This window comes from Clupea harengus, chromosome 14, assembly GCF_900700415.2.
Source record: "Clupea harengus chromosome 14, Ch_v2.0.2, whole genome shotgun sequence".
Classification (NCBI taxonomy): Eukaryota; Metazoa; Chordata; class Actinopteri; order Clupeiformes; family Clupeidae; genus Clupea; species Clupea harengus.
This window is the reverse complement of record NC_045165.1, coordinates 20,869,885-20,886,820: the sequence shown is the minus strand read 5'-3', so window position 1 is coordinate 20,886,820 and position 16,936 is coordinate 20,869,885. Positions and strand designations below refer to the sequence as shown.

General features: G+C 46.4%; 1 protein-coding gene across 2 annotated transcripts in view; it reads left to right on the top strand.

Moving 5' to 3' along the window:
* The window catches only part of LOC105897223 (palmitoyltransferase ZDHHC14), a 51,920-nt gene that overhangs the window by 32,313 nt on the left and 2,671 nt on the right, over positions 1 to 16,936 (top strand). For both annotated transcript variants that reach the window (XM_031579871.2, XM_012824132.3), the window contains exons 4-9: positions 3,339 to 3,497; positions 6,220 to 6,357; positions 7,874 to 7,922; positions 10,540 to 10,642; positions 10,757 to 10,866; positions 12,735 to 12,837. In XM_031579871.2, the coding sequence (XP_031435731.1) occupies positions 3,339 to 3,497; positions 6,220 to 6,357; positions 7,874 to 7,922; positions 10,540 to 10,642; positions 10,757 to 10,866; positions 12,735 to 12,837 (662 nt within the window). The remainder of the gene's footprint in view (positions 1 to 3,338; positions 3,498 to 6,219; positions 6,358 to 7,873; positions 7,923 to 10,539; positions 10,643 to 10,756; positions 10,867 to 12,734; positions 12,838 to 16,936) is intronic.

Genomic DNA, 16,936 nt, shown 5'->3' with positions numbered 1-16,936 from the left:
ATTGCCGGTGGAAATCTCTATAGACTCTCCTCCCACTCACTCACCAGCCTAAGGTGTGGCTCAGCAGAAGCTGTGGTATGGCAGAGAATGAGAGCGAGCGCTAGGTGTGAGAACATTGAGCTGGGAAGACACAACTGAGAAAAGAGAGAAAAACCTACAACCCCAAATCAGAAAAAGTTGGGACGGTATGGAAAATGCAAATAAAATCAGTAAACAGTGATTTATACATTTACCTTGACTTGTATTTCATTGCAGACAGTATGAACACAAGATATTTCATGTCTTGTCTGGTCAATTTCATTTGATTTGTAAATATACATCCATTCCTGACATTCAGGCTTGCAACACATTCCAAAAAAAGTTGGGATTTGAAACTAGTGATGTCAACAGGTCATTGTAATCATGATTTGGTACAAAAGCAGCATCCAGGAAAGGCCTAGTCCTTTAAGAGCAAAGATGGGCAGAGGATTGCCAGTTTGCCAACAAATGCGTGAGCAAATAATTAAAATGTTTAAAAACCACGGTCCATAACATAATTAAAAGATTCAAGGAATCTGGAGGAATTTCAGTGCGTAAAGGGCCAGGGCGCAAGCCTAATCTGAATAACCGTGATCTCCGATCCCTCAGAAGGCACTGCATCAAGAACCGTCATTTATCTATAAGTGATGTAACCAAATGGGCTCAGGATTACTTTGGCAAACCTTTGTCAAGCACTACAATACGTAGTTACATCCACAAATACCAAAAACTTTACTGTGCCAAAAGGAAGCATTATGTTAACCGTGTCCAGAAGCGCAGTCGACTTCTCTGGGCCCTGAGGCATCTGGGATGAACCATCACACAGTGGAAACGTGTATTGTGGTCAGACGAATTAGTGTTTCAGGGATTTTTTTTGGAAGAAATGGACGCCGTGTCATCCGGACCAAAGAAGAGAAGGACCATCCAGACTGTTAACAGCAACAAGTCCAAAAGCCAGGGTCTATCATGGTATAGGGTTGTGTCAGTGCCCTTGGCAAAGTTAACTTACACTTCTATGATAGCAACATATGCTGCCTTCAAGACCACATCCTTTCCAGGGACGCCCATGCATATTTCAACAAAACAATGCAAAACCACATTCCGCACACATTTCAAATGCATGGCTGAGGAAGAAGAGTGTGCGGGTGCTAGACTGGCCTGCCTGCAGTCCTGACTTGTCCCCAATAGAGAATGTGTGGCGCATTTTGAAACACAAAATGCGACAACAAAGACCCCTCACCGTTGCACACCTTAAGACTTGTTCACAGGAAGAATGGGACAAAGTTACACCTGAAACGCTTCCTCACTTGCTGTCTTCAGTCCCTAAACGTCTTTAAAGGGTTTGTGAAAAGGAATGGCAACATTACAAAGTCATAAATGCTTTACTGTCCCAACTTTTTTTATTTAATTTAATAATATAATAATTGTCAGACTTTAATCGCACAAGCGACACACCGCACACTGCAACACACGTGAATACATGGAGGCGACACAGGACACACACACACACACACACACGCAGGCCTGAGGTCGTTTGTGAATTTAGCTTCTGCATTTATCCCATCCCGGACTGTCCTTCCTCCAGGACCCCAGGAGCAGTGGGCAGCTTTTTTTTTTTTTTTAAGCGCCCGGGGACCAGGTGAAATGAGCCGTCTGTCTTGGTCAGGGACCGACGAAGAGTGTTCTGTTCTTTTAAATATGTTGCAAGAATCAAAATTGAATTAAGTGTTTATTTTGAAAAAACTATCAAATTCAAGAGGTAAAACATCAAATAATGTGCTGTTGTATTGTTTTCAATGTAATACAGGTCCAAGAGAATTTACAAATCACTGTTTTCAGTTTTAATTTTAATTTAACATACCGTACCAACTTTTTCTGATTTGGGGTTGTATATGGTCATGTCGGATAAAGTGGGAAGGGAATCCCACGCGCTCAGTGGACTGTAATATTCAACGTCTGATTTCATACATACTCCTCACCCTTACCACCACACACGCTGAAAGAATGACGCACACCCACACACAAATAGTATCACGCATAATGGAACACCCACAGCCAGCCTCTTATTCACTGGCCAGCATTTTGGAGTGACCTTCAGCCTCCTCCTCCTCCTCGCCATCATGCTCTGCATCATAATCAGTTGTGTCATCAGCCCACTCATTACATTGAAGGCTTAAGAGTACACGTTTTTGAAGTGGATGTCATCCCTATGGACATACTGCGCTTTAGACTTACTTCATCTAAGTCATAATTGATCACTATTAACACAATAGAGCTGATTTGTATTAACTTTGTAACAAGGCATTGGTCGGCCCTCTGCCAATGTCGGGCCATGGCTGAGTTTTTGCAGTCTGTCGGCACTAGTCGGACCCCTGTCTGCAGCTTTTCGTCCAATTGAGTATGTTGAATTGGCGGCAGAGCCCATCGGTGAGAGAGAACACACTGATTGGCGGTTCAGCAGAAAAAAATTCAATCAGGTTTGATTTATCTCCAGCTCTAGACACACTGGTTTGGGGCTGTGCCTGACACTGCGGCTGTAGTAGGCCTCTCCATGATTGAACCCATTTAGGGCAGTTTCTCCTAATTTTTCTCCTCCGCCTCTTCCTTTCTTTTTCCACAACCAAAAGACCAAGGGCTGACAAAGTCAGTGCCATTTGCAACTTCTTATCAGATATATTCTAAATTAGAAGGAGCTATATTAGGAATGCATCTGTGGTGAGCGAGAGTGGTGTGAAAATGGTAGACAAACTGTTGTGTTTGTGGTTTGGTAAGGAGAGTTCTTTCCTCGCATGCAAGCGCAGAACGTACGTGCTATTTGGTCGTTGGCTGTAGTCTTTGTGGTGTGTTGAAGTGCAACTTTTTGGCCATCACGCGAGGCAATGCAACAGTCAGCCCTCATCGCCACTAGTTCTTTGTCATCGGTTTGGGGTGTCCCTGGCTTTATGGACACACGGCAAGAAAGTGCACATGACACAGGGCCTGATATCAGTTGTCCACCAAAACTCTGTATCGTGTAAATCCAGATGTTTTCCAGTTCCAACTTCTACATTGATCAGATCTTTTGTAGCCGTGAAGGTAAAGGTCAAGGGGGCATTCCCATAGGTAATTGCTTATTAGGGAAATCTAGGGGAGCATGAAATTGTCCAGAGGGAACTGAAAACCGTCTTTTCACCTGCTGTGCCCGTGAACACAGGGTTGGTTGAACTCTGTGACCACGAGCATCATTGTGCGTGGCCTGCAGAGACCTGCAGCTTGGCTTTGGCATCCCTACCACCCTTCTTCTAATCACCTGCTTCTTTTCATCCCCCTCCTCCCCACAGACGTGGCCAACGGGTCAGGCACCACTGGCTACAGGCCGCCCCCCAGAACCAGGGAAGTGGTCATCAATGGCCAGACGGTCAAGCTCAAGTACTGCTTCACCTGTAAGATCTTCAGGCCTCCTCGAGCGTCCCACTGCAGCCTGTGTGACAACTGTGTGGGTGAGTCCCTCAGTGATCCAGTGGGGGGGGGTGTGTGTGTGTGTGTGTGTGTGTGTGTGTGTGTGTGTGTGTGTGTGTGTGCGTGCGATTTAAAAAGGTGGAAAAGGTATGTCATGGTAAACTTATGTTCTGTATGCAGTGATAAATACAGTGATGAAATAGAAATTAAATATTGCCTTTGCTGAATGTGTTAATGTTTGGGGGGGGATTGTGATATTAGTGGAATTGATTCTAAATAAGTTGATGTGGAGTGCATCCTTGGCTTAGGTGAACACCTTTTAGATGGCAACACTTTTCTCATTCTGCATGAAGAAATCACTCTTTATGTACTCAAATAAGTCATGGAACACTAAACTCACAACAGTGTATGTGTGCATCCAGTAAACGTAAACACTCCTTAGAAAAGGCCCTTCAAGCCTGTGTACTGACAGAAAGAGGCCTGAGTGACTCAACTCTTTGGCCAAAGAGGAGTAAACTTGCGGTTGAGCTCTTCTTCTTCCTCTGCCTCACACCAAGCTGAGGCTGCTGGCTTGGTCTCGGGTGCTGCTCCCAGAGCGCTCATCACCCTGTCATTCCATAACTACACCCGTGCCTGTAATCTCGCATCTGGACCCCGGGCTGGCTCTCTGGCCCGCTCCGGTGGAACTTTTTATTGCGCGCCGATGTTCAGACAGTGGACGAGTAGTTTGAAGGTGATTTAGTGGCTCGTCTGCGAGACCATTCTCCCCTGTCCCCTCCCTCCTGTCGCAGAGCTTGCCAGACGTGCACGCATCTCTGGATAACGGAGAGCGGCTGGTGAGCGAATGTGAAATGCGGGAGTAATTAAGCTGCAAAGCCTCCGGGGCAGACAGGAATAGATTTCTCATTTTTATTTATTTCACGAGGAATGGCTTTCAACATCTGGAGGCTCGTTTGTCAGCCACAGCCAGACGCTTGCTTAGCGGTCCCAGACCAGCATCACTAATCACTGCGGTCAGGCTTGGCCGCTCTCGCAGGAACTTGCACTGAACCTCTTCCTCAGCAGGCCATGGTTCTGTAGAGAAGGCTTGTTCAATTCAAGGCCTTAGAGGTTTGGGGACTGCAGATGTATTGCACTCCCTTTTGCCAGATGTGGTCACGTTGCCACCTCCTAAACACTTCCTGCTGGTCTTTGTGTGATTGGGTGCCCTTTGCCCCATGGGATAGTGTTAAGTGACACACACAGGAGCTTTTTTTTCTTTGTGGTGTGATGAAAGTGTTTCATCTGTGTGTGTGCTCCTTTAAAAAAAAAAAAAAAAAAAACCTTTATGCGTATTTACTGTTTCTATTTTTTTGGTTACCTTGTCAAGTGGATGACACGAGCTCATAGATCCCTGAGTCCCTGAGTGTAGACTGTTGTTTGGACAGTTGGGGGATCATTTACGACTCAGTGTAGGTACGAGACCACAAAGATGTTTTGTGCTCACAGAAGGAAATACAACATTCCAATGGGTTACAGTGACTGTATGAGGAAGTCATTCTCAAGTCTCCTGCTACTTTTTTGTTTTGAAACCCTGTTTCGCCTCGATTTGCTCAGTGTTGCTTCGTATTAACATTAAACTCAACCATGTCTCCTGCTAGGGTCTGTGTCTAGTACCATTTTAGAAACACTTAACTGACAGTGTAAATTATGTAAGAGGACAAAGCCCCATACTCTCAGTTCACTTGGCTCTCAGTGCTGTGCAATAACAGGGGAATGTCATGCATGCCAAGATACTGTCATCAGAAGACAGTCATGGCAAGATGACGCCTCTGCTATCTGGGAATTAAAAACAATAACACCACCATTTTTCTGTAACGATACGTCCATATTTTGCAGCGCATGTGGTGCACACTTTAAACCTGATGCTGAAGGCATGTCTAACCTCTTGACTTCACCCCAGAAGACATGATTATTCCCAGAGCTCCATTGTTGTGTTAAGTTACGGCAGCGGCGCTCGGCGCTCAGCCTTCCGGCCTATGGAGAGCAGGAGAACCTGTAAAATAAATAAAACTCAGCTGTTGCGAGTGCACAGTGGCACGTCAGTCGCCGTTTGACGTGATTTCCCCTGTTATTTTAAGAGACTCGTTGAGCCGGCGCCCGCGTGTTCCCCATTGAACTTTAACGGGGTGCCTCCTGAGTGCGGTTCCCATCAGTTCCTCTGCACATGGCCATTTCACCATCCTCACTAATGGTTGCCCCTTTAAAACAGGCCGAATGAAAAGAGGCTAATGAGGCCAGCACTCAGAAGGGGACTTTCCATTTCCTGGTGTTCAGGTTTCCTGGTTTCACAGTGTGGCTTTTTTGGTGTCTAACAGAATTGAGGTTCAGCGCTTGTGCAGTTCTCACACTACACGCCTGTGGCCTATGCTATCTTTATTTATATGTATCTTTATTTGTATGTATTTTATTTATATGTATCTTTATTTAAATGTATGTGTTTCCCGTGTGTTGCTCTCTTTTGCCAAATTAACATTACAACACCTTACACGATATGCAGTGTTTTTAGGACATGTAACATGTAGGACATGAGTAATTCGATCCTTTGCAAAATGAGATCAAAGAAGTGTGCGCGTGTGTGTGCTTTGTTCTTCTGGGGGGTGATGGAAGAGGCTATCATGGGTACATGTGAAGTCATTGTCAAGCTTACACTGTCTCAATAGTCTTTCATGTCCTCTCTCTCTCTCTCTCTCTCTCTCTCTCTCTCTCTCTCTCTCTCTCTAGAGCGCTTCGACCACCACTGTCCGTGGGTGGGCAACTGTGTGGGGAGGAGAAACTACCGCTTCTTCTACATGTTCATCCTCTCGCTCTCCTTCCTCACCCTTTTCATCTTCTCCTTTGTCATCACCCATGTCATCCTCCGTAAGTAAATACACACCATCTAAGACCTTTTGCTGAAGCACACACACACACACACACACACACACACACACACACACACACACACACACACACACACACACACACACACACACGCGCGCGCGCGTCATCCCCCATGAGTAGCCCACCCACACTTACTTCACATTCTCACTTGGGTGGCCTCCCACCGAGTGTGTCATTCTTACACACACACACACACACACACACACAGTGCTTTCGGGCATAGAGAACATAAGCAAGCAGCAGACCATCATCTGCTGTGTCTCATGAGAATGATGGAGGCAGCAAGAGGAGGAAGAGAGCTGGAGAGAGTGAAGGAGAGAAAAGGGGGGACAGATGGAGGGAGAGTGCTGACAGAAGAGCAGTGGGAGCCCCTCACACAAAGAGCAGGCCAAGAGGTAGAGGCATTCTAAAGATGGAGATCCATCACTGTCAGCGTAACCTCCACCAGTCAAAGCCCAGGCAGAGGATTTCTGCAACAGATGCACTTACATGACCTGAGCTAATTAGAATTGACAGGAGTGTGCACAATACATCTATGACCACATGTCTTTGTCATTATGGATAGGATCAGACATGAAGATCAATACAACAGCACAGAGAACCAGCACACACACTGAGACACGGGCACTGTCTCCATCCTTCAGGGTGGCGGCAGTAATTAAGGTGTTTGTGCTTCATTAGTTTCCGTAGGACTGCTGATTCAGCTTGTTTGGGGAGCTCTGCAGATGTTAATAAGCATTATCTCACACCAGCACCGCAGCACACAGCACACTAATCCCTACACACCAGCAGCAGACATCCTCAGAGAGAGAGAGAGAGAGAGAGAATTTGTGAGAGAAAGGCCAAAGAGGCCCTGGGTGTCAGGAGTTTGTTTGTTTTGTGACTTTCATATCCCTGTGCTGCCCCATCTGGTCGTTAACACACTCATGAAACGCACCTTTTATAGTGCTGCCATCAACCTCCTGATTCGAGGGGCCTCGTCCCGCTCGTATTTCTAGCAGTCCTTTAACGGCATGCACTTGCTTAAGCCATTTAGTTAATCTCCTCCGCCCCTTGTGATAACACCGTCTCGTAAACGCCATAATATTCTGGGATGGGAGTGAGCCATTAAGACATTTGTATGCTACTTTCAGCACGCCTGCCCCAGTGATCCACCACGCAGGCTGCCTGCCACTGAGTAGACCTCTAGCACACCTCTAACACTAGCACAGGTCACCCAGACGATGTTTCACTGGGGTCCTGGAACAGCAGCAACACACATGTCGGCAGGTCTGTGAGCGCCAACTTTATTGCTGGGCTGTCCCAGCTCTGGCCCATCAGGCAGCCTCAACCACGCTGTCTGTCAGCAGGTGCCTGCAGAGCCAGCTACCACAGGCAGTTACAGAGAGCCTTACAGAGCTGTTTGAGAGAGGGTTAAGGTATTAAGGTTTTAACATGTGCTCATGTTTTTCATTCTGTCTCTTTTGCTTTTATTTCCTCATCATGATTTCCACAGGGTCTCATAGCATTGGGTTTCTCAGCGCACTCAAGGACAGTCCAGCCAGATATCCTTTTTGGTTAGGTGTGTGTGTGTGTGTGTGTGTGTGTGTGTGTGTGTGTGTGTGTGTGTGTGTGTGTGTGTGTGTGTGTGTGTGTGTGTGTGTGTGTGTGTGTGGTGTTTTTAAATGTATGTGAGAGGCTGTACTTCTAACATCTGTTTTGAACCTTTGTGTTTTGAACCTTTCAACATCTCCCCTCTATGTGTATATCAGTCAGAGGTAAATGCCAGGGTCTGTCGTGCCCTTTTGAAATGACAGGTTATGGTAGAAGCACCACAGCCCTGAAATTCCCTGACACAGCCCCTCACACACACACACACACACACACACACACACACACACACACACACACACACACACATCCTTCAGCAGACAGACTGAGTGTGCGTGCCTGTGAATGCCCCATCCCTCCCCTGCCCCTATGTCTGCTCAGTGTGAACGCACTCGTCAGTGCAGAGTTGCATGACTGCTCTGCAGTCCCTGGTGTTGGTCTGTGCGGCTTATGTGGCACGCAGACATCCTGTCACCGCCTCTAATGCTCTGCTGCTCTCTTCCTTCTTTATCCCTCTGATCTTCTGCCCCTCTCATCTCTTTATCACTCCCTTCATCCTCCTCTCTTCTTCTCATTTCGTTTTTGGTTCTCTCTCTCTCCTATCCATCTTTCTTATGGTTTTAGTCGTCTGTCAGTGCAGGGCTGCAGCTGCCATTTTTTTTAATCAGTGTTTGCCAGAGCTCATACAGGCTTCCAATATTCTCTCAGCAATGAGTCACAAAATATGAACTACGCTGCCATTTATTCTTAAATCCAGAGGTCAACCTTTTGCTTTTTCCCACATCCAGTAACAGTAATGAGCATTTTAAAAGTCCGAACCAGATTCCAGCGCTACCGTTAATAAAGCACATGAGCCAACATCATCACATCATAACTAAAGGAATGACACTGAGGGCTGTAAAGTGTGATAAGTGGTGATAATATCCTGTGTAGTCATCAGGTGCACGGAGCTTTTCTGCAACGTAATGTATTTATTTGCTTGTGTGAGCATTACAGCATAAAGATTGGGTGAATTTCAAATATTCAAATATTGCCTCATTAGCTGGCCGACTGGACACAAGACGTTGGATGGGTTTTGTGTTGAAGAAAGTAAGAGCAGGGTGAAGTGGAGTGGGATGTTTTTGTGGAAGGGTTCAAGGGTTGACATGCGGATGACATCATCTCACACGCTGCATGCACTGCACACACTGATTGTCACCTCAAATAGTCTCTGACATAACGTTATCTTCAGCAAGTCCTTGACATGGAGGAAAATGGAGGGAATGATAGCACACCAGTATCTGAAGTGATATGGAAGCCTGGCTGTGAATGCAGACACGGCGTAATCTCATTCCCTGTCACACCCCTTGGTCACGCAAGTGCCATGGGGACGGACTAAGCCACCAGCTGCTGTTCATTTTCAGTGAGTTGGCGATTTACAGCGTCAAGAAGTAACTGTTACATCGCCAACTAGGCGGGGTGAATATAGGCTAGAGGTCTATTTTATGCAAATACTGAGCGACACAATATGGCAACTACCAATGTGCCGTGGCGTGACACACGTTGCTGAAACAAATGAGCAATGGTGTCTAGTCTACCTGTTTAGTTCTGTAACCTGGTAAACACAAGCTAGAAACACCCATTTATCTCCCTCCTGTGTCGCAGGTGTGACCATAGAGTTAAATGTATGTGATTGTATGTGTTGGCGTTTAATGCAGCCTCTTCACACGGCACACTGTAAATGCCACGCACCGGTCTGACCAGGGCTGCTGTGTCTGCTAGGCTTTTACGGCCATCTTTATTAAAGCCATAAACTGTGAGCTTGAGGTTTTAGTGTTGCACATTAATGTCCATTAAAACACCACACTGAGACTAAACTTCAGCAATTGCCAATGGAAGCAGCTGACTAGTCCTTCATTTAAAATAGTTTGAGTAGCAGAATGCTGCCATGCTACTGTGCTCGTCTCTGGAAGTGGGTTCTTCTATGTGCTTGGCTTGTGTAGAGGTGTTTGTGTGCTTATTTTGAATCACTGTGTGCTTGTGGGCGTGTGCTTTATGTATGTTAACATGGTGGCATTTGTGTGTTTGCCCATCTCTGAGAAAAGGGAGAGAGGATGTGTGTGTGCACACTCTTGGCTCTGATCTGCAGGCAGTGGATTAGCGCACCCTGTACTGTTGTGCAACTGCTCTAGCTGCCATCTTTCTCTCCTTCGGCGGAGACTGGGCTTGCTGCCTCTGACAACAGATTGGCCTTCGCCAGTGCAGTGGCTTCTCTTCTCTCACCCAGGAATCCCAGCTCTCCTAGACATCTTGTTGTGTTTCTTTAATCATGTATGGATTGTGCATGTGCAAGTATCATTGACTAACTGATGTTAAGACTTGATTTAAGAATTGCCGTTTTTATCAGGAGTAATGTTGGTATGCATGAATGTGTGGACGTATGCGTCAAGCAACTTTTTGTGTTTAATGTTATGTTATTATTCGCCTAGTCCGTGTTTTGGGAATGTTGGTTTGTGTGAGTGTGTGAGTGTGAGACCGACTGCTGCTGTAAAATGCAAAAGCTAAAAGGTGCTTCCTTGACTGGCTGCTCACTGTGCTAGAGGTGGTCGTTTGCTTCTTCTCGGTCTGGTCCATAGTGGGGCTTTCCGGTTTCCACACCTACTTAATTGGCTCCAATCAGACCACCAACGAAGACGTAAGTAGAGCACTCGACCACCTTTGCCACATACAAAAATGAACACATACACACATGAGGACTAACAGTCTCTTTTCTCTGCTCCAAATCTGTGTGTGGTTTTGCCCCCACTAGATAAAAGGTTCCTGGTCCTCTAAACGAGGGAAGGACAACTATAACCCCTACAGCCACGGCAACCTCTTCACCAACTGCTGTGCTGCCCTGTGTGGGCCCCTGCCACCCAGGTGATTGTCTGTCTGTCTGTCTGTCTGTCTGTCTGTCTCTCTGTCTGTCTGTCTCTGCCTGTCTGTGTAACACCACATGTGTTTTGTATGTGAATGTGAGCGCATGAGTATTAAGAGTAGTCAAGTGTGTGAGCTGTGTGCTACGTGCTCTCCGCCACGACCACAGGCCCCGCAGAACAGGAGATAACTGAACTGAAACTGAACTGTGTGCCCTGTGTCCTGGAGACTCGCACTATCACTTTTCCCTCTTATCTGTCTTTTACCAGCGCAGACAGGGAAAGAGCAGGGAGGAAAGAGAAGAGATCGAAAAAGTGAGTGATGTAACCTTTTCCCTAGTTTAGCCGACACATCACATTTACATACAGGTTCGGTCTCTCTCATATTCACTCAGTCACTCACCCCCTCTCACAGAGACAAACCTATACGTGCCAACATATATGCTAGGTCATGTCCACTCCTGGTAGGTATGCATGGCAGAATCGTGACGGTGCGTAGGGACTGAGCTGAGGACTGGGACGCCCCTCTCCGTCTCTCCCTCCCCCTTCCCTTCCCTTCCCAGTGGAGCATTACTCACCGCTAATGAGGAGACTGGGAAAGTCTTCCACCGGCAGGTGGTGACCATCTGCCTGCCTTGCTGCATACTGTACTTTGTGTGTGTGTCTGGATATTTGCGCGTCAGCAGATGATGGCTCCAGGCATGCTACAGCTGTCTCCAAAGAGGGGAATGCTTGAACTGAGATGCTGGAACCCAAATACCATTTTTATATACTTTGCATATACCCCACATAAACCTACTGCTCTTTCTAGATGTATACGCCCTACAATGCATCCCAATCTAAGAAATGCATTCACTCAGGAGACCTGGTTCTCTTCGACAAACACACACCCAGTGAAATGTACACATGTGGTTCAGGTAAGTAAGCCATTCCAGGGATAATCTTAAACTTTTCCCCAGGTCGGGCCAGGGAGGAGCTGATGGCTATTGTTCCTCTGGTTGTTCGGCCGTGGCACCTCCACTGCTGAGAACATTCCAGCGAAAACTGCTCACGCAGAGCAAACAGACCAGGCTACTGATTTACGTGTTTGACAAACAGAACATAATACTCACTCCCACTCTTTCCATGCTGGTGACACCGTACACCAGGCTTTGAGATTAGTGGAAGAGAGGCCTGTGCAGGCCTGTGGAACTCCCTGAGCCAGATGTGCTCAGGCTCGCTCGCTTGTTCGTTCAGTTGTGCAATGGATCTCTGCCAAGCAAAAAACGGCATACCTGACGTCCTTAGAATGTTCTGGCTCGGCTCAGCCCACGAGATGTTTCACTGTTAATAAATGTACAACTTTATTAATGAGGGAATGATTACAAAGCAGTACAAAAAGTAATAGGTAGTGCATGCCGGATTAATGGTGGACGAAGCTGGCCATTGCCCCTGGCCCTGGTCTTATGTCTGTGTCTGTCAGCAGACCTGAGCTGAGGGGATATTCCCTTCCCAACCCGTGGTGTGCTCGTCCCTCAGCACTCTTCTGGATTGATAACTTGTTGAGTGTTCTCAGCGCCCTGACTATTTGTCTTTCTTTCTGTTCCCCCTGTCATATACACACACACACACACACAGCATGGTGCATGAGCAGAGCATGGTGATGCAGTGTTTTTATTTACAGGTGTCAACAGTAATGGCTGCTGATGATGAAGCATCCAACCATGGCAGGCCAGTTTGGAATGAACTGGTGTCAGCTCAGCCTTCGAATCACAGCAGGACAGGATCCGTTCTCTGCCAGCAGAGAGCTGTGAGGCCTCAGACACGACCAGTGTACATGTAGCCCATTCTAACGCTTCCTCTCTCTTCTCCTTTTTCTCTCGTCTTGCTCAGTCTCATCGACAGAAGAGGCTACGTCCTTCCTAACACGCCCCTTCCTGCTCCCCCCACCAATGGAATCACCATGTATGGTGCCACTCAGTCCCAGAGTCACATGGTGAGTCCTGCCTCTTAGTCATAAGTGTGTGTGTGTGTGTGTGTGTGTGTGTGTGTGTGTGTGTGTGTGTGTGTGTGTGTGTGTGTGTGTGTGTGTGCACACGGGTGTACCAATCCCAGAACTGTGCATCTCTATGACCAACAGGTTGGTGTGTTCCTATAGCAATGGCAAGGCCCAGTTTTTTTTTATTTTTATTTTTATTTTTTTATAAATGCTGCTGGGTGCTCATACACTGATAAGGTTTATACTCACAGGACTGTATGTTGTCGTACGTGGAGCTGAGGTTTCTTGCTAGAGGGCACAGCATTGCTCTGGCATTCAGTCATCAGATGTGTGTGTTCGAACAGTCCCCAGCTCACTGCAGAAAGCATGTGATCATACGTTGCCAGTAGTCACAGAACTGCTCAGCAAATGACACAAAGGGAGCCATAGAGTGTGAGAAAAAATCCTTGTTTGCAATGGTAGGGACGAGGACACTGAGGTCCGCTAAGCTGAGGCGTGTGAGAGGTGACTGCATGTCCTCCACCCTCAACTGGCGATTTCTTTGTGCTCTGTATTACCCCATCTATCTCTGACACACACACACACAAGAGAGAGAGACAGAGACAGAGAGACCCCAGAATGTCCTCTGAACTTTTGGAAAGTTGGACGGCGGTCCAGCCAGCATCTCCTGCTTTGATTTGCCAGCTGTTGCACAGCCACTCTTCCATGAGGCCCCCAGAGCAACACAGGCCTGTCCTCTCCTGCTGCTCAGGACAGCAAGGCCTCTCATGATAGACAGCAGTGTTTATCCATAGACAAATTGCTCTGAACAATTTGTCATTGATATTAGGGATTTCTTGACCATTGTGATGATGAACACCCATAATTGTTTTTGGCCAGTATCCACATTGAGTCTGGACTTGGCTGCTCTCCATGGACGCAACACACAGGGCTGCACCAGACCTACTGTACTTCCTCCTCTGCTTTTCTCTCTAGTTCCCTCAGTCCTCAAACTCATCTTTCCCTCTTTCTCTTTCACTCTGGTTGTCTTTCTTTTTCCTTCTCTGTCCTCCTCCTTTTCCCCTGAGGAATTCCAGCTCAGCATCATCTCGGTACACTCTGTTCCCTGTGATCAGCATTGGAGAATAAATACCTCTTCCCCTCTTACTGAAGCCCGCCAATAAACAAGGCTGTTGATCCACTCCAGCTCTCTCTGTCTCACTCCATCACTCACACTCTCTCTCTCTCTCTCTCTCTCTCTCTCTCTCTCTCTCACACACACATTTCTCTCTGTCTCACTCCATCACACACACACACACTCTCTCTTTCTGTGCCAGGCTGTCTGTCTTTATCCATCCTTGTATTTCAGTCAGTTTCCCGTCTTTTCTTAGTGAGTTTTCTGTTTCTTTTCTTTATTTCCTCTGTGCTCTCGGCCCTCCACATGTTCAGCATGTGGATAAGAGGAGGCATGTTGCCTCTGTCTCCTGCCTTGGTGTGTGGGTGGTGCTGGAGACAGGAAGTAGGTCATCCGCAGGAGGCTGCTGGGAGATGTGCGCTGAGGAGAGGTGGCCATGCAGCTCCTCGCATCCTGCCTGCCATCCTCTCCAAATGTCATTCCAGAGCCTCTTTGAGCCCTGTGTGTGTGTGTGTGTGTGTGTGTGTGTGTGTGTGTGTGTGTGTGTGTGTGTGTGTGTGTGTGTGTGTGTGTGTGTGTGTGTGTGTGTGTGTGTGTGTGTGTGTGGTCCGTGTGTGTGTGTCCGTCCGTGTATCTTTCCAACAGCCCTTTGGCCACATCCTGTCTACAAACGTATCAACCTCAACCTGCTGTCTCTGCTGTGTGCTTAGGAAGACTGGCACAGTAGTGCTGGAAAGAGATAAATGAACAGAGCTCGAGAAAGAGAGGGAGAGACTTGGAGTCTTGATAAGAGCAGATCGACAGAGACAACATGCATTTAATCTGAATAAGGATATTTATTCCCTTTCCTGCCTATGCTTCTCTTTGAGCCATCTCCAGATGATAAATGTCCAACCTTTAGCCTTTACCACAAGACACTTTCTGGATAGGAAGACACAAGGGATATGAGACCAACGCTTTGTGCAGGGTTTTTTTTATTTATTTTTTTCTCCTACAGTGGGCCTACACCTAAATGCCTGAAGACTTGAAGAACAGAGCCACAACTATGTGGAGAAAGAGAGAATGGTTGGTCAGGGTGGATGAAATAAACGAGAGAGGTAACAGAGGTCCATTGAGGAGCTATAAACTACAAGTGCCCTAAGCACCGGTGTCGCCTGGCTCAGGACCCCTGCAGAGATGGTGATATGTAGCCCTTTGTTAAGCCCCCGCCTCACGCGTCATCCTGTTACAGTCTGGGCCTATTATAAGATCTCAAGAGAAACACGATGGTCCCCTCCCCACCAGTCTCAACAGAAAGAGACATTTGTCATCGAGGAGGGGGGCGCTGGTCCCATTAGACTGTGCATATGTTTTCTTCCCTTATCTTTCCAGTAAATACTGAAGTCCAATACATTCCATAGACATTACTGACATACCCACATACCTACTGTGGACAGAGGAGCTTTTTGTTTGTGCTTCCCTGGATTTGTTACTATAAATATTCTCTTTCATTATCGCAAAAAGTTACGTACAGTTGAGGTTGACGTTTTAAAGCCTCTTTGTATTTGAGTTGCCAAGAGGCAGCTTTAAGAGTGTATTGCTGTGTGGCCAGAGTTAAGAGCATTAATCACCTATCTTCTAGCCGTTCTGGACACGCATCTTCCGACAGACATAATCATGTCTTTACCACATGATTAGCACTTGATAGCCGGATGAACAAGACACTAATTTGAAGGTTTCAAATCCTCAGTCTGCTGTATGCATTCCAGACTCCCAACACTTTGTGGCCTTTTGAACAAGAGAGCCAAGACCATCTCTTCCCCACAGCAGCAACACTATTTGCTGGCAGACCACTGGTTCTAAAGAAGTAGAGTCTTCAGAAAGCAGACTGTTCTGATCAAAATGCTGCAGAAATGAATATTCTGAAAACCTGGATGGAGACATCATCTTTGTTTCTTCTGCAAAGTCATGGGTTCAACTCCATTGGAGCTTACGCCATTAAAAATGTATGTTGGTATATACAGTACATCTCACAGGGCAACATTTATATTACAGTATCAAGTAGAGATAGTGATTCAAACTCCTGTGTTCAACATACTGTGGTTCTCCCTGGTGTTCTAAGGTAGGGTTCTGGAAGGAACGCCTGTTGACCTAGTGTTGTCAGTGGAGAAGACTGTAGTTGTAAGACTAACTCAACTAAACATGAACCTTGAATCTGACCGGTTTTAAGGGAAAACACTGAGTTTTCTGTACCTGGTGCCAAACTGAAACTAGCACTAGCAGCACTAGACTTTTCTCTGCTCTACTTGCTGTTATATTGTCTTGGTAAAGAAACAGCTCTGTGAACATGATATCAGAAGGCAGCCTCGCAAATCTGTCTCTGGTTTCCTCTTGTGTATGACATAATACATGGATTGGTAATGGACACCCAGCCATATAAATAACAGTGTGCTGTCATTCCAGGGTTTAATCATTAACTAATTTCACCCCAGAGACACAGAATAAATGGTGTACTTTTTCAACTCAATTTGGACATCGAGATGGCATTCATCTTGTTTACCCCTGCAGTTAGACCCTGCAGACTTTCCGTGTTTGTCAGTAAAGCGATATCTAATAATCAATCCTAAGAAGTTGTTCATTACAAACACAGACATCTTGTTTGTCTCTCTTCAGTGCCTGGTTATCTAAGTAGATGAAAATGTCTGCTCTTCACTGCGGGTTAGCCAGTCATTATCACACATTTAGCTGTGTAACCGCAGACCTCCTAATCAGTCTCTCAAAGCCATAGAAATGATGTAATCACATAAAACAGTCCTTTATTTGACATAGATTCACCTCAGTAAATGAGACATTTCTTATTGCATAGGTCCATATTTAACAGAAAGTCTGCTTCAGATTGAAATGGTTCCCTGAATCAGTCTTGAAAAAGCTGGTAAATGATCTTGTGTGCAGAAGCACTTTCAGAATGTGGGCGTGTGTCCAAATACGCTTCCTCTGTCAGGA